Source organism: Benincasa hispida, chromosome 10, assembly GCF_027475165.1.
Source record: "Benincasa hispida cultivar pf3 chromosome 10, pf3_genome.v1.1, whole genome shotgun sequence".
Taxonomy (NCBI): Eukaryota; Viridiplantae; Streptophyta; class Magnoliopsida; order Cucurbitales; family Cucurbitaceae; genus Benincasa; species Benincasa hispida.
Genome location: NC_143487.1, coordinates 2,052,292 through 2,076,925, shown reverse-complemented (window position 1 = coordinate 2,076,925; position 24,634 = coordinate 2,052,292). Strand labels below are relative to the sequence as shown.

The 24,634-nt window shown below is 36.8% G+C and overlaps 1 protein-coding gene across 4 annotated transcripts; it reads right to left on the bottom strand.

The window, feature by feature from the left end:
• Positions 1–2,132: 2,132 nt before the first annotated feature.
• HDA9 (histone deacetylase 9) lies at positions 2,133–9,596 on the bottom strand. 4 transcript variants are annotated; one of them, XR_005485007.2, is made up of 15 exons: positions 9,461–9,584; positions 9,081–9,238; positions 8,155–8,267; positions 7,871–7,988; positions 7,691–7,765; positions 7,390–7,609; positions 6,207–6,270; positions 5,475–5,567; positions 5,272–5,380; positions 5,013–5,062; positions 4,838–4,928; positions 4,112–4,182; positions 3,860–3,996; positions 2,576–2,642; positions 2,133–2,485 (listed from the first exon to the last, which is right to left on the bottom strand). XR_005485007.2 is itself a non-coding variant. In XM_039046130.2 (15 exons), the coding sequence occupies exons 2-15, from the start codon at positions 9,115–9,117 to the stop codon at positions 2,400–2,402; spliced, it is 1,293 nt and encodes a 430-aa protein (XP_038902058.1). In that variant the 5' UTR covers positions 9,118–9,238; positions 9,461–9,596; the 3' UTR covers positions 2,133–2,399. The 4 variants fall into 4 exon arrangements, 3 of the variants coding, with proteins under 3 accessions (XP_038902058.1, XP_038902059.1, XP_090161962.1); XM_039046130.2 differs by having other exon boundaries at positions 3,898–3,996; positions 9,461–9,596; XM_039046131.2 differs by having other exon boundaries at positions 3,898–3,996; positions 9,081–9,228; positions 9,461–9,578.
• Between the last annotated feature and the right edge of the window lie 15,038 nt (positions 9,597–24,634).

Genomic DNA, 24,634 nt, shown 5'->3' with positions numbered 1-24,634 from the left:
GGAAACTTATAGTGAAATTGATATGTTAAATACTAGTTGTACAAATTCAAAATAGGAACAACATTTGGTAGACATACATCCAATACTTGTTACAAATATATTGACCTATATATGACAAAAATAATAAAATTTAATAGTGAAATACATTAAACAAATTTTTTTAACATGTGAATGAATTAATCCATACTTTGATTTTTCCTTCTTGTTTAAAAATGTAAATTTCAATAAGCACATCTTTGTTGTGTCCATATTCATGTCATTTTCAAAATCACCATGAAACATATTTTTAATCATTCAAAATCGAATTTGATGACATAAAAATTACATTTAGAAGTTTAAAATTAAACCTTAAATTATATTCAAGTGGTTATTAGGCACATTTTGGAATGGTCTTGAGCACAAAAAAATTGATTTTAACAATTTCAAAATCACTTCTAAACATGCCCTAAATTCACATTATAGCGAATGTAAATTAAACAGTTTTACCCTTTTTCATCTCCTTTTTTTCTCTTTTCATTCAGTCTTCAATATACAAGAGTTCTGTTTCAAAGTTGCTATAACAGATACCACCTGTTGATCTTAAGCAATCTTTTTCGAGAATCTCACGAATTTGGGATTTGAATTTGAAATGAGACATCTTTTTGAGAAGAAAAAAGTTCCTAAGGTTCTCTACGAAACATATATCAGATTATGCGTAGCTTTCAGTAGGCAAAGAAGTTTGCTTTTTTGAAAATGTGATTCCATGTTTCGAAAGCTCCAAGTCAAATTTGCGAAAAGTAAAAGCAGGGAGGTAAATTATACAGTAATCAAAATAAAAGCTGCAATGGCCACACTGCAAACAAATAGTAGAGATACTTTTGTCTCATCGGCCAGCAATATTCCTCTTGTTTTAAATAATGTCCTTTCACCATTGTTGAGCATCCACTTCAAAAGACCTTCCCTCGCTATGACTAGAGCATTCATCCAAAGCCACACGCATCCTTAGTTAGAATGAGTGTTCTATTTTGAGATTTTTTAAAAAAGCCTCTCTTTGGATGATAATGAAACTTGCGATTCGATTTGGTTCGATTATTGTGCAAAACCGGTGCCAAACCAACAATTCGGTGAAGGACACATAGGAAATTGAAATTTGAACTGGATTATAGAGGAACTGAACCGGCTGAACCATTTAGATTCACGGTTTGTTTGGTTCACTACTTACTTTTGCATGCGGTACGTGACCTGTGTACAAGTACAACGTTTTTTATTTAGTTTAGTTAATTATGGGTCGATTGGCTTACAAAGAGAGATTAATATTTAAACAAAAAGGGAAAAAGAACACTGTATTTTCCCAAGATTTGAACTTGCATCCTCAAAGCTAACTTGTCCTACTCAATGTTTTGATATCTAACAAATATAACTATTATCTGTCGGTGCGATGATTTTCGATTTAGCCTAAGAAAAACTCGTTATCTTTCTTTATTTGAAAATCCAAACTGCCAAATCGAATTGTTTTCAACCCTAGCCGACATCGGTTCCAGTGGATTGAAGCGGTCTTTTGGACCTTTTTATTTCCACTTGCACCTATATTCGGGAGAGCTATTGTCTATAGTTAGCTTCTATGGCTGGAATTTTTGTTTGAGTTTCAATGGATTGATCCTCGACTGTTGAGAGAATACAGGCTGTTTTCTTTTTCCAAAAGCAGAGTGGAAGAGAAGAAAAGGAAAAAAACATGGAGATCCAAGTCTTATCCAACAAATTTTGCTCTCTTGATAACCAAAGTTTCATTAAAATAAATGAATCCATCCATAACACAGACAAACGAAGTTTTCATTAGTCCATAGACTCGTATTCATGTGTATACATTACCACCCAACTAATGACGATTGGTGTAACTTCCATTTGCTTTGTTTTCTTAATGAAGAAATTGGTAAAGTTGTTTTTGGCTTTGTTAGAAAAATGGAACAAAAAAGAAAACAAGAAATGAGGAACAAGAGACACTACCGAATCGACCTAACTTTCAAATGGATTCAACAAAATAAAACCAACATGATAGGATTCATTCAGTTTAAGTGTCGGCGAATTAACGACACGAGTTAGCATTAGAAACCAACTAGCAAGATCATCAAAGGTTCAATTGTCCTGCAAACAAATACATCGAAATGTTTTACAACTTGATCATACACGTAATTTTCCTTAAAAGTTCATGAATTGTAGTGTTTATATTGTCCAATCCATCCATTTTCCTACAACCAGTATTAATTGACCACAAAGAAGATATTTAAAAATGGAAGACCAAAATGTTGTTTTCTTTCCCACCAACAACTACAGATATAATAGACTAAGTCAACTTATTTACATGTTTTTGGTTCTACTGAAGTCAGTCATCTAATTTTCAAAAAGATCGAGGAGAATGAACATCATGCATCGTCCATATCATGATCGTTATCATTATCTCCTTCGTAATATTCATCGTCACGTTGGATTTGCTTGTCTTGGGTGTGTCCTGAAATGACAGAATTTAAATTCAATTGAGAAAGGAATAAATATGACATAATCAGAGGATAAATTGGAGTTTTGTTCTAATGACACTCACGGTTCATGCGCTCATCAGGATTCTGCTCATCTTCGTCAAAATCAGGAATGTAGAAATCAGGAGGAACCTGCATATAAGATAAAAGGTTGCTCTCAATCCCCAGTAGCATTTTGCAGGCATATTGGTTTACGAATCAAGTGTAAATCTTGTAAAAGAACTGGTTTATTTATACACATTGTACAAGTACATACTTCATAGAGAATTCAAGAACTCCCTTTTCCTCTGAGCTACTACGTATCCTTCCCATCATTCGACTAATATCTATACTAATATATTTTTAATCATTCAAAATCAATTTTGATGGTAGGAAGATCTTGAAAATTATTCAAGACATGTTTGGAAGTGATTTTGAACCCAACAAAAAAAAAAATTAACCATTTCAACATCCCTCCCAAACATACCCTTTGCTGGATCCGACTAATTACTCACTTATGACTAGACTATATGCTTTAACTACTCGGGTCTATCATCTCCTGCCTACTTAATCTTGCACAAGAAACAAAAAAGAGACAACATACAATGAATTGCACTAGTACAGCCAGCAAGCATGTGACTTCACATTTCATATGTAACAAACTGAAATTTAATATCAAATACCATTCATGTGAAGTTCATTCTCTACTTGGAGCAGCTTATCTAGACGTTAATGTAACTATGAAAATGAAAGATAATCAAGACTTCAATTACATGCACTCTAAGAAACACATATACGGATACGAGACATGGATACGACACGACACGGACATGACGACACGCTATATATTAAAAAAATCTAGGACACGAAACAACAAGGACACGCTTATTGAAATATACATTTTAAAAAATATATATACCATCTTTATGCCAAAAGAAAATTCAAAATAAATGGGTTGATGCATTTATAAGCTTAAAAAACTTAGTTTGATATATTTCACACTATAAAATTATTATTATTGTCATATATTTGACTTTTTAGTCTACTCAACAAGTATTCTATGCATGTCTAACACAATCGTTGCACTAACAAGTATCCGATACGTGTTCAACAAGTATCGAAGTATCCAAATGTTGTCCGTCATGTGTTGGACACAGACAAACTAGCCAAACTAAGTGTTTGAGCTTCATAGCATGCACTGCAAGCCCCCATGCCAATACATCTGAAAACTAAAAAATTGGAGGCAAATGAAGCTAACCAACCAAAAAGGCTATTAATGACTAGCTATTAGATTTCACCACAAGGATATATCTAACTATCTGTATTTTGAATCAACCAAAGAGTCAATTTAGTCACAAAGATAAAATGACCTGGTTGACTAGACATACAACTCCAGCCACAAACCCACCTCTTGCATTTGTACACCTGGAGCATGTTGGATGAAACGGAGATTTTCCAAAACTTGTGTTTTGATCGTGCTAAGGTATGATTTCGTATTTAAATTTTCCTGCCAGGGAAATCACAAGAACAAGCGGTTTGAGTGATGAAGATCCAAGTAATGCTAAGAATTGGTAAGAAAGCAACTGAAAACCGTATTATGTAAATTTGGAGAAAGTACCAACCATATGCCCATTTGGAATTCTTAGCAAATGGTCTGGTGAAAAATATTTGATATACTCGTTGTCTGGAATTTCTGCAATAAAGCATAGATTTTCAACATACATTCATAATTCTCATATCGAGAGAACATGCACAGAGCAAAACTTCCACATTATAATTCAGAAAGAGGTTTGTTTGTTTTCTAACGTAATGGAGACGAGAAGTATTTGCTAAAATTTCACAGTCAAATATTGTTGTTTTTTGTTTCTTTTTTTGGGGTATTAAAGAATCAGACAGAGGTCTATACTGGTTGGGATAAATATCAGGCACGGGTTAAACAGTAGAGCAGAAAAAAAAAATTCCGTGCTTACATGCAAGCTTCAGAGAACATTTCAACTACACAAGGGAAAATAGATGCACAATATAATACAGGTTACAAGGATGGAAGGAAAATTCCAATCGGAACAAGAAGTACTTAATAAAATTGTACAGTCAAATATCAATGTCAATCTCTAATGATCACCTTTTTTGAGGGCAGCTTTTAATTGTACATTATTATACATGAAAGATCAATAAAATATTAGAAGTGCAAAGGAACAGAACGACAGGTAAATATATGAGAGTACAAGCTCCTTTCTAGAGGCATCAATAGTTTTTCCTGAATTTAATTCAATGATAATTATGAAACAAAAACAGACAGAGAAAAAGAAGTGTGAAGGCTGGAGGAAGATACTATTCGACTTTTATACCATTAGGCAGCTCTGTATCCAGAAGAACTCCCGTTTCGACAGTCCAACATCTAGCTACATTCTCTTTGGTATAACCTCCACCACCAGTAACCTATAGGAACAAAGCCGTTCTATGAAAATCTCGTTATAATTATATAAATTAAATACAGAATTTTGACCCGCCAAAAAAGCATACCAATAATGGCAAATTGAATTTCTTGACAAATCTAACACATTCAGCGTGACCTGTTAGAAGAATAAAGAGGTTAATGTTATTTGCAACATTAGCCTTCTAGTTAACTTGAAAATAGATATCAGAGTTTTACACTAGCAAAAAGGTCATAGAAATGGGATTTTCCTTCTTTTTTCTTTTCCTCGCTCGGGGAGGGAGGGGGGGGTCCAAAGTCCATTAATTACAATGAAAAAAAGTGCATTAATTACAATGAAACACGCACCATCAATAGAGAGATTAAAGCAGCCTAAGCGATCTCCAGCCAATGAATCGGCTCCACACTGAAGAACAATGACACCTGGTCGATACATTTCAACAACCTTGGAGATAATCTATATGAACAGAATTCACAGCAAACATACCGTGAACAATAGAAATAGCAGCACCGGCATAAAGCTCAATTCCAAAGAGTTTCATTGAACTTACAGTTCTGAAAAGTCTGGTGAAGCTACCATCATCTATTCCATCCTTCAGTGGGACATTAATGGCATAAAACTTGCCTTCTCTTTCTCCTATTTCCTTCAAAATACTAATATCTATGAGTACCATACAGCTTCCAAATTGTATGAATATTAAGAGAACATTAGGTTCGCATTTAACAAGGTTTTTAGAATAGACATTTCAAATTTCTAGTCCTGTAAGCCCAAATTGACGATAGACCCATCATAGAACGGAAATATTTACTACGAGCTGAAGTAATTCCATACAATGTAAAGCACCAACTCCAAAGGGGAAATGATACCTATAACCTAAATCCCTCCAAAAGCCACCAACCAAGCAACGAGTTTTAAGCTTTTTGAAATGTCAACCAAGCTAAGAAGGCAGTGGTACCAATCAAGAGAAAAATGACTATCATACTAAGCGAAGGTGTGTGGTGAGGGGGAAAAAAACCAAATCCACTTATGTAGGCATAATAAGAAGAACAGTGAAATCATGCCCAGACTTTTATTTGAGGCTCTTCTAAAGTGAAAGTAGCACAAAAATATTTATTCTGAAAGAGACAGCAAAGCAGAGGACACGTTAGAGGAATGTTGGTAGCAGACAAGTGATACGGACATGGAAAAGAAGAGCAAAGAGGACCACAAATCACTAATGAGTACTTTCTAATATTTCCGCTGCAAGCACCAGCAAAGAGATGAGAAAATTCAGAAAGATCACCTTAACATCACCAGTTCCAGGAAAAAACAAGTCCCCAAACTTGTGAAAACTAACGGTCATCACCCTGTCATGGAGGATTGTGAACATTAAGAATTAGAAGAGAGAGCTACTATATAGTGAATACAGATGTGTATTAATTAACACCTCGTGTAATTCTTCTAACATGCAATTAGACAATTTTTACTGACTTCAAATCCTTTTGGCTCAACAACGAAATGTTGATAATTAGGGATAGCAGAGATATGTACTATAAACTTGCGAGTTTGCAATTATCACTTAAAATATAGCCATCTTTCCGGTTTAAGCAGCAGCAATTTCTAGATCCATGGAGTGGTAAGAGAGCAACGAGCAATGGAACCATAGATCAATATAATATCGTGACAGTTCATGCTACTTTTTCCACACTGTAAAAGTTCATAGATAATTACTGTCTAAGCATTCTAATCTTTAGCCCCTAACACTAAACAACAAATGACAAGACACTGTGGTTGGGTGCCACTAGAGCTCTACTCTGGAAAGGAATTGCCTAAAAAGAACAAAAGAATATTACAGTGAACCTACAATGTGTGGAGACTCGGAACACTCTTTTCTTCATAAGAAACCAACTTTCATCACAGATAGAGAAAAAACAATGAGAGTAATAATGGGAGCAAGATGTCCTCTCCCCCGAAGCTGATGAAAAGATTACAAAAAAACATATTCAATTGACTTAGAGTAAAAATTAAGAATAATTATAGAAAGATTTTGAAGTACTCCAACTAGAACTATCAAACTATATAAGGTCCTACAGAAAATTTTATGGAATTTCTAACATCCTTGTGGAGCTCTAATATAAGGGATTTTTTTAATTACATCACTTGCAACTGCTAGATGGGAAGAGTCCTTGCATAATTCTAGAGCCTTTTTTTTCCCTGGATTCTCTCCCCTTCTATATTTGATTTCATTCCATCAATTTAAAGGGTTCTTTGAAAAATAAATAACAATAACAAACAAACCGTGTGTAAGCAGTCCGCACCAACAACAACAATTTAGAGATGAATTTACAAGCAGAAAGCTAAGATCTGTGCAGTTAATGCCAACTTTAACTTCTAACAAAATTTCTTAAATCAATCACTCAATAGAACAATTTTTCCTGTTTCCAATAAATTCATTGTAGAACTAGAAAGTCCAGGTCAAGTTGTACCTGTCAGTGAAATAAAACGCTTCCTCTACCCCATCACCATGATGCACATCTATGTCAATATATAAAACACGAGAATGATATTTTAGAAGTTCTAGTATCCCCAAAACCAAGTCATTGATGTAGCAAAACCCAGAAGCCTCGCACTTTTTAGCATGATGTAAGCCACCTGCCCAATTTATTGCAATGTCACACAGTTGATGATTTAGTCTGCGTGCAGCATCTGCAAGGAGCGTGTCAGTAATGAGTCAAGAAGGACTTAATATTCTCGGATGAATTCCAAGTCATCCATTCTTAAATTTACCTATTGTTCCACCAGCATATATTTGGCAGAATTCAAACAAGTTCTCAAAGACAGGGCAATCCTCTCCAAGATTATCTGATATAAAGTGCATAATTTGTCAAAATTTATCTCGGGTTCTATGTCTACAAACACCAAGGAACTGCAGAGATATGGTTAAAGAGATCAAAAGAAAAATCGTACATTTAGACAGCTCATTAGCAAACAAGTGTTGAGTATCTGGATTTATTCGGTGCAGAAATTCCACATAATCAGCTGAATGGAACTGAGCAAGCTCCACAGGATATGCTTTGTGGGGACGCTACATTATACATCAAAACAAAAACATGTATAGCCACGCCGTGCTGGTAGAACAAAAATCAACAAAAAAGAAAAATATCTTATCCAAAAAACAAAAAAGAACAGTAAACCTACAAATAGATGTTAATAGTTTCACTGTAAGACAAATTCAAAAGATAGAGACTAACGTAAATTTCCATCTTCTTATGAAGCTCATATGAGAGAACAAGATGATGAGTCATACAGAGCCGATGTGGCTTCATTGGATGATTTGGACCAAAGTAAACACTTCCCACGTCCCCTGCAAAACCATATCTTATATAAGGCTAAAGTTTAACCGACTTCCTTATCTCGAAGGATAACTAAGTTCCAGATTTCCAAATGGTTTGTAATTGAAAATAAAGATAAATGCAGGAGACAGAACTTTGACCAAGCTTTGAATTCCCTCCACCCCCTTGAACTCAAATAAATAAATAAAAACGGTAATTTGTTGATTTTGTTGATTTTGCAAATGTTACCCTTGTGTGTTGGAAATTGTTTCATATGGTCTGGCAAGTTGTGTAATTTAAAATCTATGACCAAATCTTATTGTTAATTTGAATTGAATTATACATGACTCTATTTTACGTGTACGAACTCCATAAAAAGTAAAAAGAACATATAAATGCATATGGTTTGCAATCTACAAAACATAAGACTATTTGAAACCATTTTAAAGAAATAGAAGTGTGGCCTGGAAAATAGGCAAATCATAAAATTATAATATGCAATTATTCCATAAATATAAAATGTCTTATTAGGCATCAGCATGAGTTCAGCGCAGAAATAGACAATAGTTGAATACAATCACGAAATAATCCATAAACCAATGGTTCTTTCCATGTGTTATTTCCTACTCTAGCTGGATGGTTTGCAAAAGAAGATTAAATCAAAATGAACACGTGGAAGGAAGGAGAAAACAGAAATTTGAATACAAACCCAACACCTATGTTTTATGAAATCTCATAATTTCAGAGAAAAGTATTTCAAGCTGGATCAGGAAGAACTTGAGCATTATAACCAATAGTAAGTCAAAGGAGTAGCTGTAGAATGGAAAGAGAGAACAAAATAATACCATCATAAAAGTATGAAATCCTATCCTTGGAACGCATTTTAGCTGGAAGCCCTACAACCAAACACGGTCACAAGCTACTGGCGTCCGCGCTCCACCATTGTCGTAGCTTCGCAGTAGTTGATTGGAGGAGACAACTGAACCAACTCCACTGGATGAAACTATAAGCGATTTTAATTCAATTACTCGGTAAGTGTATTGATTGGCAGTACTACCAACTAATCACTGAACGGATAAAACTAAGAATAAAACTTCCGGATGAAACGATTAATCTAATAATGGAAGAACAATTAAAACATCGAAATTCTAATCCTATATCAAATTATCATGGCGTTCTTACTCCCAGACCAAAAGAAGAAACCAGAAAACGGAGCTAAACTCACCCGAGGATGGAGACCGGAAAATCGTATAGCTTCAACAGCTGCAGCCGATGAGGGACGAAAGATGGACGGGGAAGGGGGTTTCGTTTTTAATATATATATATATATATGTAAGTCGTGGTTTGGGCAAGTACTACATGAAGACTATAATAACCACCAATAGTATTTTATAGTTATTAATTAGCTATTAACATTATTTCAAAATCTCATTTATTAGGATATTTACTAATTATTTTACTGTCGTTATTTTTTTTATTCTTTGTTAGTGTTTACTATTTCATTTTTAAATTAAAATAATTTACACCTCAAATACATACTATTATAATTCAAACTAAAATAGTCTGCATCCTAAACATGAACGAGTATAAACCAACTATAATAATGTAGGACTATAATAATCAACTCCTTATCCCAAATGCTCCCTAAATTTATATCAAATTTTGGAAATTATTTTTGTCTGATCTTAAAACTTTTTAAAATGACCAATTTTAACTTTTTGATTTTCAAACTACATAGTGTAGATGCAAGATTTAAATTTTAATAATTAGAATTTTATTATACTTAAAAGTTTAATTTCTCATACAGCAGATAAATTTTTAAATTTCGAATTTGCCAAATAATTTATTAACACATAAAATTAAAAATTATTACATATCTTTCAAAGTTCAATGACTAAATAGACATAAATATCAAAATCTAGAGAGTCGTGATTTAACTTTTTTCTTGATTAAAATAATATCCATTTGATTTAACCATACAATTTTAAATATTAATATTAGTTTTAATCGTAAAACTTATTAATTAAATTTATGATTAATTGTTTTAAATGACAAACTGCTAGAAATATTTTTAAATGCAAATAACTAAGTTCCAGATTTCAAATGGTTTGTAATTGAAAATCAAGATAAATGCAGGACATATAACTTGGGAAATTTGGACCAATGACCTAATATTTCGACCCATAATGCCAAATGACCTAATTTCATAAAATTTGTCAATTGACCTTCTGCTGACGTCATCATAGTATGAGATTACAAAAATGCCTCTCCAGTCTATACGGTACTTGTGCACTTAAACACAACAGTCACCCCAGTCGCTCAATATTCTCGTGTAGTGTCATTCAATCTCGCTTTGCAAAACCACCGTCCATCTACTGCCATAATTGAAGTTATTGGTAAGTGAATTTAATTTTTGTCTTACATGTAGTGTTGCATCTGTTTAGGTTGGTTTTGTTTTACGAAGTTCTTGGTTTCATTTGTTTAGGTTGGTTTCATTTGTTTAGATGGGTTTCGGGGTTTAATCGGTCGCTTTTGTTTTTATTTTGGGTTTCGAGTGTTTTCAATGTGTTCTACATTGGTTGAGAATGAAGAAGGTATAGTTAGAGCCAAACAAGGTAGAGAACGAGTTTTCGAGAGCGATATATGGCGAGAGTGAGACATGCGAGAGCGAGATAAGCGAGATTGGCGAGAGTGAGACTTTAGCAGTATATATTGTTAGTGATTTTTTAGTACGAACCTATTAACTGATAAATTGAATGTTCATACTATTGGGGATGATGCCTTAAAGTCTCATGTCTTATAGTTTGTAAACACAGTTTTGTACCAACACTTGTGATGTATAATATATATGATATTTTCTTCACTACTTGTCTTTGAACATTGGATGTGAAGGAAATCGAACTCGAGATTTCCATGAGCAGTGGAAAAAATATCATTCCAAATTACAATCATGAATGAACATTACAAATTACAGTCGAAACAGAAACATGCGGTTATATAATCAATATAGAAATTACAGCATGATAACTACAAATGAACAAGGCAAAAGCTACAAACATTTGTAGACTCGTCTCCACGCTCCTTGCTCACGAATGCTCGAACATAGCAACCTCAAACGCTCGAACAACATGACCACAACATTACACGAACACTTCGTGCTCATCCTCAGCGATCGCTTCGGTCACGAACTCCCCAGTAACACGAACAGCCTCCACAGAACCTCGACAGTGTCGAGTTGAGTATGACACCACCAAGATGGTTACCTTGGTATTCTTGGTATGAGAATCCAAAGGGTGGGCTCTGTTCAGACTTGGATTAAGTCAGAAGAAGGAGGAATGAACAATCGTGTACACGATTGGGCAAGTGGGAGAAGACAGAAACCTATCGCGATGCCCAATCGTTTAGCTAAAGCTAAGTGATTGTCTAGCAAAAGCTAAGCGGTCGTTTAGCTCAGTGTCTGTCACCTACAAAGCACTGCACGATCGTTTACTTCGCTCAAGCTATCACTTAGTAAATCGGTATTCACTTGACAACTTTCGTGAGTTTTCTTTTTGCGAGAGAAAATCTCAAAATTACTTTTCATAAAAACTTTTAAAAAATTAAGAAAACAACTTTCCTTTTATCTCACGGTTACCATGAACCACCAATAACTTCTCACTTAATTGGTTATTAGAGAAAAATAATTAATTATCAAATAATTAATATTATTTTAAATATAAATGGTAACCAACTTATCATATTATATTTATAACCTATAGTTTTAATATTTCATCACATGAAACATATAAACCATAGTTCTTTTTTTATTTCATGGTACTTAATGTAAATCTCATTTACATCAATCCTCCACTAGATGTATCTCATACATCAAACCGATTATATCATATATAATCAAAATACCTCTTGTCAATTTGAACATTTCAAATCAACACCAAGAACTGACCTTCAACTGAATCCATTGAGCTACCAAGGGGACTTTATGGACTTGTAGCTTGAAGCTTCAACGGTATGTGAATAACTAACTAAACTCTTTAGTCACGGGATCTACCATCCATTAATTGTCAGGCACTCCACTAAAGACCGATAGTTGAACTCTCCTTACCACAGATACATTATGTGTCCATCTTAACCAATCATAAGTGCGACAACCCTTCACAGATTGCTCATAAGTACAGCTGGGCCAATAATCATTTTGTCCCTGTAGTTACATCTAACTCCTTAAGTACCACCGATTCCTCTAATGAACATAAGTCATAGTCCTACTATGACTGAGTCCTCTCTTCCAAAGAAAAGTTGTGGCCACTATGTTCAAGCCCCGGTATCAGCCTTTAAAGGAGCAATCTCTTTACGTATCCCTGCTTCGGGAAATGAGTGAATTCCATCTTGTGGATTGAGTTCCCAGCTCCCATATCAGACAAGTCCCCAAAAAGGTAGGTATGTTGAGTTGGCAATTTGGCCACTCTCACCCATACTAATCAAAGGACCCCCTCAAAGGCAGGAGTTTCCAAAACACTCAGGATTAAGGTCGTGTCACATATGGTCGTTTAGGTGAGATGTAAGTCTCTAGTATCAACGACATTATATATAGAGTCTAGTCATCTCGTGGTCCAGGTCTTATACAAACTCTTTGTATAGAACACCCCCGTTCGCACGTCTCCACATGAATGGTTAGGATCTACCATCTGTAGTAGTTCAATTACAAACCTCTACAAAACGGGTCGTATCCATAGTGTCACCAGGATCAGGTATCCCACCTTAATCCTTATACTACATACCTATTTAGGTTGTCACTTAAGGCATGATCCACTTGTATATCACATATGCATGCTTAAGTTCACATAAGATAACCAATGAGCTTTGTTTATTGGATATGAGTAAATGCCAGAATTAAATAACACTTATTTTATTCATCAAACAATGTGTATCTTTACAAAACAACGAGACTTCAGGAGAATTAGGACACTAATCCCAACAGGATGTTTTATTTGCTTTACCACAAACCAATAAACTAAAATCCCTTGTTGTCATTATGTAACTTAAGCACGTATGTGGTGGCATACAAGTGGGTCATGTCTTAAATGATAATCAAAATGGTCTGTAGTATATGGATATAGGAGGGAAACCTTATCCTGGTAATGCTATGGATGCGGCCCGCTTTGTAGAATAGTTACAAGTGTTGTGATTTGCTATAGATGGTCTGATCCTGATCATTCGTGTGAGAACATACGAGTGGGGGCGTCCTATACAAAGAGTTTGTATAAGACCTGACCACGAAGTGTTGACATCTCGTTATATAACGTCGTTCATAATAGAGACTTCACTTCACTAGGATGACCATAGGTAACATGACCTCAATCCTTAGTGAGTTAGGAACTTCTGCCTTTGAGAGTAACCCTTTGATTTACATGGGTGCGAGTGGCTAGGTCACCAACTCAAACCCACCACTTTGAGGATTCGTTTGATTTGGGAGTTGGGAACTCAGCTACACAAGATGAAATTCATTTTTTTCCTGAAGTAAGGATAAGTAAATAGATTGTTCCCTTAAGGGCTGATCTCGGGGCTTGAATGATGTGGCACCACACACCTTCTCATGGACCAAGAGGTGTCCACATATAGTAAAACTATGTTGTATTGTTCATTAAAGGGATCAGTGGTACTTAAGGAGTTAGATGTAACTACAAGGGCAAAACGATAAATTGGCCCAGTTGTACTTACGAGCATCTGTGAAGGGTTATCGTACTGTTGAGTGGTTATATCCGATAAACACAGAAATATATTTGTGGTAAGGAGAGTTCAGCTGTCAATCTTTAGTGGAATGTCTGGCAGTTAATAGATGGTGGATCTCGTGGCTAAAGAGTTTAGTCAACTATTCACGTACCGTTGGAGCTTCGAGCCATAGGTTCATAAGGTCCCCTTGGTAGCTCAATGGATTCAAGTTGAGAATCAGTTTTTGGGTTAGTTTGAAATGTTCAAATTGACAAGAGGGAGTTCGATTATATTTGATATGATTGAACCAGTTAATTAAATTTGATATGATTGACTTTATGTATGAGATATATTAATTGGAGGAAATTAGATATAAATATGATTTATATATAGTGGAAGAGAAAACACTATGGTTTATATGTGATCTTAAACTACATGTTAATGAATATAATATGATTATATTTATTATTATTAATTGGACGATTATGGGATAATTGGCCGCCGTTTTCTCTGTAACTGTGTGTTAGTGGGAAGTTCCAATTAGTTTTCGTAACTGAAGAATAAAATAAAATTTGTTTTCATTTGGCAAGGGATCACGGTAATTTGTTCACGAAGTGTATGCTGCCTATCGCTTAGTAAATTGAGAGACTATGCGATAGCTCGAACTTACTAGCCGATCGCTTACACGCGTGTGCCATCTTCTAAACGATCGTCTACGTTTCTCTAAATGATCGTTTAGCGCCAAGCATTTACTAAACGATCGTAAAAATGATCGGTGCTTATTTTCCTACACAATCATGTACTTCACCTAAACGATCAAGCATTTTGTCTATACGATAGATGCAACCTTCTCCCACTTGCTTAATCGTTGTATACGATCCTCATTTCCTCCCCCTACTAAATCTCAACAGAGCCCACTCTTTGGATTTTCACACCGAGAATACCGAGGATTCCAAGTGGTGGTGTCATCCCCATTTGCTTTTGTTCGTGTGAAGACCGTCTGTAGTAGATGTCCGGGTGTTGGTGAACAATAGCTTGACGTTCCAGCGAGAGCGAGAGCACTTGTTCCCTTAGAGAGAGCGAGATTTTCCAAGGAGAAAAGTTCTTCAACTGGTGAGTTTTCTTGTTCTATTGTTATTTAATCTTAAAGTATGCCGGTAATTTATAGTTTGATGTATATCTGTATGTTTGAAGTAAATGTGGTATTCTATCACAATGTCTTTGGAAAGACCCGTTTCCGCTTAGAGGTACTCTTGTATAAGAGTTTCTTCAATTGGTATCAGAGCTAGGTTTCTGATATTCCAAATTCATTTATGCAAAGAATTACATTTACATTCTCGGTGGGTGAAGCATGTCTACTCTCTGCTTAATCGTTAAATTGTTTGTGGATGTGTGGATCAATGGAGTTTCTGGGATGAAACCTCTGGTTTGTTTAAATTCTTTTACATTTCGAGTTAATTGTAAAGGCCTCTGCGTTTTTCGGCATATTAACTGCTATCGAGTTTGTAATTTCAAAGAGTTTTGAGTCTGTGAGTCGTTCGTGAAGAAGCTTCATAGCAAGGATTGCTGTTCTTCGAGGATGAAGATGCAAGCGTTGGTCGAGTCGTGTAAACGATGGAGTAGACGATCGTTGAGTATCGAATACTCGGGAGCTGTTTTACGCGCACCCACTAGAAGATCGTGTAGCTCAACAAGCTTTATCTCTTAGTTACTGACTACACGATCACGGAGTAAATCATTTACCTTATCGCGTGTTAAGTGATCGTTTAGACGATCGGGCTTCGCAGCTTTGGTGTCGTCTAAACGATCATTTAATAATCGTGTGTGATTGTCTTGTGCGCTACACGATCGTTTACCTGGCGAGCGTTTACTAAACGATGGTAGCTTCGCCTGGTGGTTCAAGACCCGGTTCGCCTGAGAACCCGTTTGCTCGATGGAAAAATGTAATAGATAGAATTTTTCTTTCTGGTTGTTGAGGTGGTTCATCCCAATCCATTAATCCGTGTTAATATACATAGGATGTATGTTTTATTTATATGTCATATGGTATGCCAAATAGAAGAAATTCCACCTTAGGTTATGCATTTGTTATGTATCATCTCTTTATTATAAGTGTTATGATTTAAAGAAGCATGATTTAAATTACGTAAGAGCATGATCATGCATCATATAATATAAAAGTTATATTTATGCATGCATAAAGCATTGACGTGCATCATCTTTATATTATAAGTGTTATAGTATAAGGGTGTATGGAAAGCATGTGTACTTGGTTTGTTACTCATATATAAAAGTTATGTATAGTAATGACCGAACATTGAATGAAGCATGACACATAGGTTAAATTTATAAGCATTATAAAAACCTTATTGTGTGGCAATGTATGGTTTTAGTTGTTTCTTTTATAAAAGTTATAAAGAAATTAGAACTAAAATCAATAAGAAAGACATGCATGCTAACTTGGGTTTAAATCATGGTTTTAAAAATGTTTTAAAACCTAGATGAGATAGACCTAAGATCACGTTCTACTATGATTAGCAACCTTAGGCTTTAATCTTTTAATCAGTTCAATAGAATTAAATTGACTAATAAAAGGTTAAAGTATAGCAAATCTATCTATAAGGGACCTTTTGTCTAGGCGGGTTCTGTCTAGGCTGGGGTTTTTAAGATGACAGAAACGGAATACCCCTATCTGAGAATCTACCTGGAAAGGTGAATTAGATAGATTTGATGCATGCATGCAAGGTTAAGGACATTCCATTACAGAGTTTAATGTGACTATTTGAACTTGTTTTATTTCAAAAACAAAAGTTGTTTTTTAGCGGATTAAAATGACTTAGACTAAAATCAGTAGCTGGATTATCTATGTTAATGAACCCTTAGGTAGAATATTAAGTGGGAGGTACTTGGGGCATCTTATGCTTCATTTAAACCTCTCGCATTTCTTCCTTTATTGTCCACACTGTGAGATCTATTCTCGACCTCGTGGCACCCTGGGAGAGTGTCCCTAAAGGATGATGTTTAGGTAGGTCAATATCAAGGTGGATGGAGAGAATGTTCATAGTAAGTGGGAGCGGGAATGCGACAGCATATCCCACGGCCTCTCTCGTTAGGTTGAATAAAGTTTCTGCGCATCGCCTCGAGGTACCCTGGGAGTGTCCCCCTATAGGATGGTAGTTTTTCACATTTCTTTATTTGATCTCCTATATAGGATAAGGTTACTTAGTCTCTTGTCCTAATCTGCTTCTTTCCTATGGTGGGCGTATTAGGGCAAAACTCTAAGTCTAAAAAACGAGGGGTTACACTTACACAAAATTGTTAAGGGTTAATAGTTTTAGACCGAACAAATGGTGGTTGTTAGGTTCAGTTCCAAGGGTTGGTTTTGCCTAATGGTTGAGAATGTCTCGTCCCATTGAAGAGGCATCTGATCACCCAACCGGTGACGTTTGTCCTGCCTCGCTGGGGCATCATTGCAAAATAGAAATCTTATCACTTCGAGTACTTAGAAACTGTTTTGTTATAACTAATTGGTTAAAATATGGTTTAGCAAAAGACTTATAAAAGTTTGTTCGTTTTTCAGCAATGGTTTTAAAAATGGCTACAGGCACGATTGCTTTGCTAAGTGTCGAAAAACTAATTGGCGACAACTATTTGAGTTGGAAACATATGCTCATGACAATACTAATCATCGAGGATCTAATGTTTGTCCTTATGGAGGAGCATCCTCCAGTTCTAGCTCCAAACGCCGCTTGAAATGTTAGGGAGGCGTACGAGCGATGGACACGGGCGAACAAAAAGGCTCAAGCCTATATCTTGGCCAGACTTAGTGACGTGTTGGCCAAAAAGCATGAGCCCATGGTCTCAGCGCGTGAGATCGTGGAGTCCTTGCGAGGGATGTTCGGACAATCGTCTGGATAGCTCAAGCACGAGGCTCTTAAATATATTTTCAACTCCAAAATGGATAAAGCCACCTCTGTTCATGAACATGTGCTTGACATGATGGTCCACTTTAACGTGGCGCAGATGAATGGGTTTAGAATCGATGAGGGCAGTCAGGTTAGCATTATCCTGCACTCATTGCCAGAAAGCTTCCTTCACTTTGTTAGCAATGCGATTCTTAACAAAGTGGAATATACTCTTATAACTTTCCTCAACGAGTTGCAGACCTATCAATCCTTACTGAAAAGTAAGGAGAAGAGGGGAGGTGAGGCAAATTTTGCTTCATCTTCAAAGACATTCCATCGAGGTTCGACCTCAGGGACGAAGTCTGCACCTTCTACTTCTAAATTTGGAAAGAAGAAGAAAAAAAAGGGTGGTAAGGGGAAAAGGAAGATACCTGCTAACCAACCACCCGTCGCCTAGAGGAATAGGCATCCGACGTCGGTTGATAAAGGAAAATGTTTCCATTGCAACCAGGACAGACACTAGAAGAGGAATTGTCCTCGCTATTTGAAGGAAAGGAAGGCCACCAAGGATAAGGCCAGCGAACGAAGGTAAATGTGATTTACTTGTGCTATAAACTTGTTTAGTAGAGAATGATGATTCTGCCTGGATTATTGATTCGGATGCCACTAATCACATTTATTCTTCTTTTCAGGGGATTAGATCCTGGCGACAGCTGAAGGCTGGTGAGATGACGATGCGAGTAGGCATCGGGCACGTCGTCTCAACTGTGGTAGTGAGAGGATTCCAGTTAACTTTACAGAATAGATTTCTTGTTTTAAAAGATGTATTTGTAGTTCCTGAGTTAAAAAGGAACTTAATTTTTGTAAAGTGCTTGCTATAATGTAAATATATTCGTTCGTTTAATGTGGGTAAAGTGTTTATTCATAAAGACGGAATTGAGGTTTGTAGAGCTAAACTGGAAAATAACTTGTATGTGTTAAGACCGTTAGCCTTAAGTTCCCTCCATAACATAGAGATGTTTAAAAATGCAGTAACTCAATCTAAATGTCAACGAATTTCTCCAAAAGAAGATGTCCAACTTTGGCACTTTCGATTAGGGCACATCAATCTCAATAGGATTGAGAGATTGGTGAAGAATGACCTTCTAAGTGAGTTGGAAGAAAAATCTTTATCAGTGTGCGAATCTTGCCTTAAGGATAAGATGACTAAAAGACCTTTTACTGGAAAAGGTTATCGAGCCAAAGAGCCTCTAGAGTTAGTATATTCTGACCTTTGTGGTCCTATAAATGTGTGAACCAGGGGAGGCTATGAGTATTTCATTAGTTTTATTGATGATTACTCTAGGTATGAGTATGTTTATCTAATGCAACAAAAGTCTGAATCCTTTGAAAAGTTCAAAGAGTTCAAGGTTGAAGTTGAAAATGCATTGGATAGACGGATTAAGACACTTCGATCAGATCGAGGTGGAGAATTTTTAGATTCGGGGTTCTAGGACTATTTGATAGAACATGGAATCGTTTTCCAACTCAGCGCTGGGTACACCTTAGCAGAATGGTGTAACAGAGAGGAGAAACTGAACCTTGTTGGACATGGTTCGTTCGATGGTGAGTTACGCTTTCTTACCTGACTCGTTTTGTGGTTTCACAGTGGAGATTGCGGTATATATACTCAGCTGTGTTCCTTCTAAGAGTATTGCGAAATCACCTTTGGAGTTGTGGAACAGGCATAAAGCTAGTTTACGTCACTTCCGCATATGGGGTTGCCTAACACATGTGCTTGAGGCTAATCTAAAGAAACTGGAACCACGGTCGAGGTTGTGCCTCTTTGTAGGTTACCCCAAGGGTACACTAGGGGGTTACTTTTATGATTCGTCGGAAAATAGGGTGTTTGTTTCCACGAACGCTACTTTCCTGGATGAGAATCATATTAGGGAGCACAATCCACGTTGTAAAGTCGTGTTACGTGAGCTTTCCAACGAGACTACTGAAACTTCAACAAGAGTTGTTGAAGAGCCTACTTCATCAGCAAGAGTTGTTGATGATAGTTCATCTGATAGGTCGGTTCCACCTCAAGAGTTGAGGGAACCTCGACGCAGTGGGAGGGTTGCGAACCCGCCTGTTCGTTATCTGGGTTTCACGAAAATCCTGGCCATGGTAGCCGATGGCAACATTAAGGATCCGTTGTCTTATCAGAAGGCAATAGAGGATGTAGACCTGGATGAGTGGGTCAAAGCTATAGATCTCGAGATGGAGTCGATGTACTTCAACTTAGTATGAGATCTTGTAGATCAACTTGATGGGGTAAGACCTATAGGTTGTAAGTGGATCTACAAGAGGAAACAGGGTGCCGATGGGAAGGTGCAAACCTTCAAGGCTCAACTTATGGTAAAGGGTTATACCCAGGTGGAGGGAGTCGACTATGAGGAGACTTTCATCAAACAATGTGTATCTTTACAAAACAATGAGACTCCAAGAGAATTATGACACCAATCCCAACAGGATGTTTTATTTGCTTTACCACAAACCAATAAACTAAAATCCCTGGTTGTCATTTTGTAACTTAAGCATGTATGTGGTGACATACAAGTGGATCAAGTCTTAAGTAATAACCAAAATGGTTTGTAGTATATGGATATAGGAAGGAAACTTTATCCTGGTAACGCTATGGATGTGGCCCGCTTTGTAGAATAGTTACAAGTGTTACAACTTTCTACAGATGGTCTGATCTTGATCATTTGTGTGGAGACATGCGAGTAGAGGCGTCCTATACAAAGAGTTTGTATAAGACCTGACCACGAAGTGTTAATGTCTCGTTATATAACGTCATTCCTGATAAAGACTTCACTTCACTAGGATGACCATATGTGATGATGGACAGAAATGCACGTCATTATAGGTCTTTTATTTAGAATTATGAGGGCTGTTAAGAGAAATATGCAGTGAATATGTTAGGAATTCATGAGAAAATGAGTTTGCGTCGATCGGCATCAAGAATCTCAGCTAACCCACTATTATGCGTTCAATTGTCTATCTTTGTAGCTAACGCAGGAAGCGGGTGCATACGCAGAAGTCGGGCTATCGCAAAGACGACCGCATGCGAGGAATTGATGCATTATTTTATGTGATGAAATAATGGTAAGGATTGTGTTGGTGGAAAATGCGTTGAGCATGCAAGAGTTGCCTGGTAAGCCTAGGGTCGAACTCAGGGATTAAGGAAAACAATATGCGATGGTAATTTTTAGATCACTTTGCAGTAACAAATAAATCAAGTGGTTGGTTGGTTTGTTGTTTATAGTATAAAATGTATGCGGCAGAGTTAAAAAAAGAGTTAATAATACGAAAGATGTGATGAATGTGTGGGGGAACGGGTTGAGAAAGGGTTTAGTTAACACTTCCTAAGATTGCGTTCATTGTTATGTGATCATGCTACATACATACAACAACAAATCATCTCTCAATGCAAATGCTACGACTTCTAGTTTTAGAACACATGCAATATATGCGATGATGTCTATAGGACTTACACATAAGCCTCTATTCTTGTCTATGCGATGTTGATTGACACACACACATACAAGGCGACCACATACTACTATAACCTATCTCTAGGGTGCATGCAATACATGTTGGCAAACAGAGCTTATCTCTAAGTCCCTATCTCTTCCTTATGCAGATCTAATCTTGCTCTCTCAAGTCTAGATTCTAACTTAGCTCTCTAAAGTCTTAGGTTCTTTCTTTAGACTCTCTCTCGAGTAGCTCTAAAGGGGTGTTGGGCACAATATAAGACAAGATGATCACATGTAATGAAGATCCTAGGTCATATTAGCTAAGTACTTCTCAACCCATTCAATAGATTTAGCTACTCATGCATGTTTTAAAAAGAGTAAACAGATGTAGATAAGCAAGTTCCATTTTATAGATATATAATCAAAGTACAGAATGACAATGTGGAATAAGAATAAAGAGCCTGGTAGCAATTTCTTGCTTCCCAGGGCTTTTACATTGTTCTTCTTTACTCTACTCAAAAGATATTCTTGCTCTCGCAAGAGTCGGCCCTTTCTCTGTCTTTCCATTCCTCCTGGGTTCTCTCTCGAGTTGACCAGGATGATCTTCCGACGTCTTTTCCCTTCTCTCGCTTCCGCCTTCTAAATATATAAAAACTAAGAACAAGAACTCTAAGACTGGGCGAACTAATAACTGAACGAACTCCTTCACTGAAGATGGCCCTCGGTATTTGTAGAGCTTCAGGGTGAGAAGCATATTCTCTCTTATGATTGCACTAATGGGATGACATTAATTCACTATCTGATGTGCTGAATAATTGTCACCGAAAAGTTGAGTGTACTTGCTACAGTAGGTCGTTAACGACTTGTTAACTTAATTCGAAATCGACCGTCATCAGCTTTCTGTCCTATCGTAAGCCCACCTTGATGTGCTGGCTCTATTCGGCTATCTTCTCGAGCAGATTTTCGAATGCAAACGATCGCATAGCTTTGCGGTCGCAATCTCTTATGTGTTTGGACGTTAATTTCTTCGGATCGCATTTCCGCCTTGCGTCAATGCATTTTCCTGCACAAAAATACATAAGTTAACTGTTTCAATGCAATGGACGCATGCGATCGCAATGTTGTGAACTTAATGCTTTTGGACGCAATATTGTATATTTTTATCATCGCAATCCTGCATTGTTTTATGATTCTGCATTGTAATAACATGCATTTCTGCCCGTTATCACACCCCCAAATTTAAACAATGCTTATCCTTAAGCATAAGCTAAAGATTTTCCTTAGAAAGTCGTCCGCCTTCTCTTTCCTAGATTTTTCAAGGATGCCTTATTCGAATCCTATACACCAAAATCTCCTGATTCTTATCTAGGTCTCTTTTTAAAATATTTCTAAAACTTAGGGACCGCGAGCTTAACATTCAAAAAGACTTTACTAGATTCTAGGGCATCACATGATTTATTACATAAAAAAAACTTTTTCACTGGGGCATTTTCAAATGATTTTTATTATTGCATATTTTAGACATATTATTTATTTATTTTTATGACCTTGCACTGTTCCAAGTGCCTAGCCTTCGTTTTGGCTTGCCCCCACGTGCGTCATGCAGACATCCAACTACCAGCAAGGCGCTCTTTCTCAGTCTAAACTCATGCCCAATTGGCAGCGGAGTTGCGATCATTTATTTATGCGTTGATCACGATTCCTACCTTCGTTTTGGCTTGTCCCCACGTGTGTCATACGAACATCCAACTACGGGTAGGATCCGATCGCAACGTTATGATTTTTTTTGGTAAGGCTAAAAATAGCAAGGTCAAAAAATGAATATCGCACCCCCAAATTAAAAATGCGGCAATGTCCTCATTGCTAAAAGATTGAAAGAAGTCATGTGATGCTCTTAGGAAGTTTCATAAAGGGTCAGTTTGAAAGAAAGCCGGCAGACCACTAACTTCTAGAAATATTTTATGAGTTGACTATCCTAAAATTAAGTTGACTCTAGTGTATATGAAAAAATAGGAGCATGCGTTTCATTATTGAAATCATAATTGGCAAAGAGAAATCATGCGGTGACTTACTAAATTAATCAATATTAAATGATTGCGCCGATTAAAGAGGATGCAATGATAAGATTTTTAGAGCTAAAATGCAATGCGACAGTGCAAAATTTAGAAATAACGAAGTTAAGGAAAGATACAACCCCAAAATTTGCATCACTGCCTGCATTGTTTGTGGACGCATCCTGCTTTGCGGCGAACTGCTTTCTTTGATTTCGGTGACGACATAAAGTAGTTGCGTCTTCGTGTAGCGCCTCCGCAATCGTTCACTTCGATCGTTGTAAAGAAAACATTGAGAGGGTCAAATAATAATAAAACAAAGTTAACAAAACACCATTTTTTTAGGTAAGCAACAAATAACGAAATGAAAATATTAAAAGGGAATAGAGATAAGTTCATGAATTCAGGAGTTCAAAGGATACTTCACAAAACTTACGTCCCTGATGAATTTGAATCGCATGATTGCGTAGGGACCGCACACTTCCTTTTTCATTCAGAGTTTCTCAGGTGTACAGAAGCGACCTTGCGATGCCAGACTTCTCTGCGATAATTTTCACTCATTGCCCATTAACTTTGAATATGTTGGTTCCGTCATCATTGGTTAACTCGACCGCGCCATGCGGGAATACCTCTCTGACTATGAAGGGTCCGGACCAGCGATGGAAGAGTTGTAGCCGTGAATTAAATAGTAAGTCCTTTTGCTCGACTTGGAGATTCTTTCCGCATAATTTTTTGTTGTGCCAATGCTTTGCGTGCTCTTTGTAGATCTTTGCATTCTCGTATGCATGAGTTTTTCATTCCTCCAACTCGACCAATTGAAGTTTCCTTGCTTCCCCTGCGGACTTTAAGTCAAAGTTTAGCTTTTTCACTGCTCACAGTGTTTTATGCTCTAGCTCGAGTGGTAAATGACATGCCTTTCCAAATACCAACGCATGGACATGCCTATAGGTGTCTTATAGGTGATCCTGTATGCCCACGGTGCATTGTCCAGCTTTATTGCCCAATCTTTTCGTGAAGGCTTCGCCACCTTCTCTAGTATCAACTTGATCTCCCGGTTGGACACTTCAGCTTGACCATTTGTCTATGGATGGGATGTGGTGGCCATTCTATGGAGGATATTATATTTGCGCAACAATTCTTTGACAATGTGATTGACAAAGTGGGAGCCTTCATCACTTATGATGGCATGTGGGGTGCCAAAACGAGTGAAAATATTTTTCTTCAGGAATTT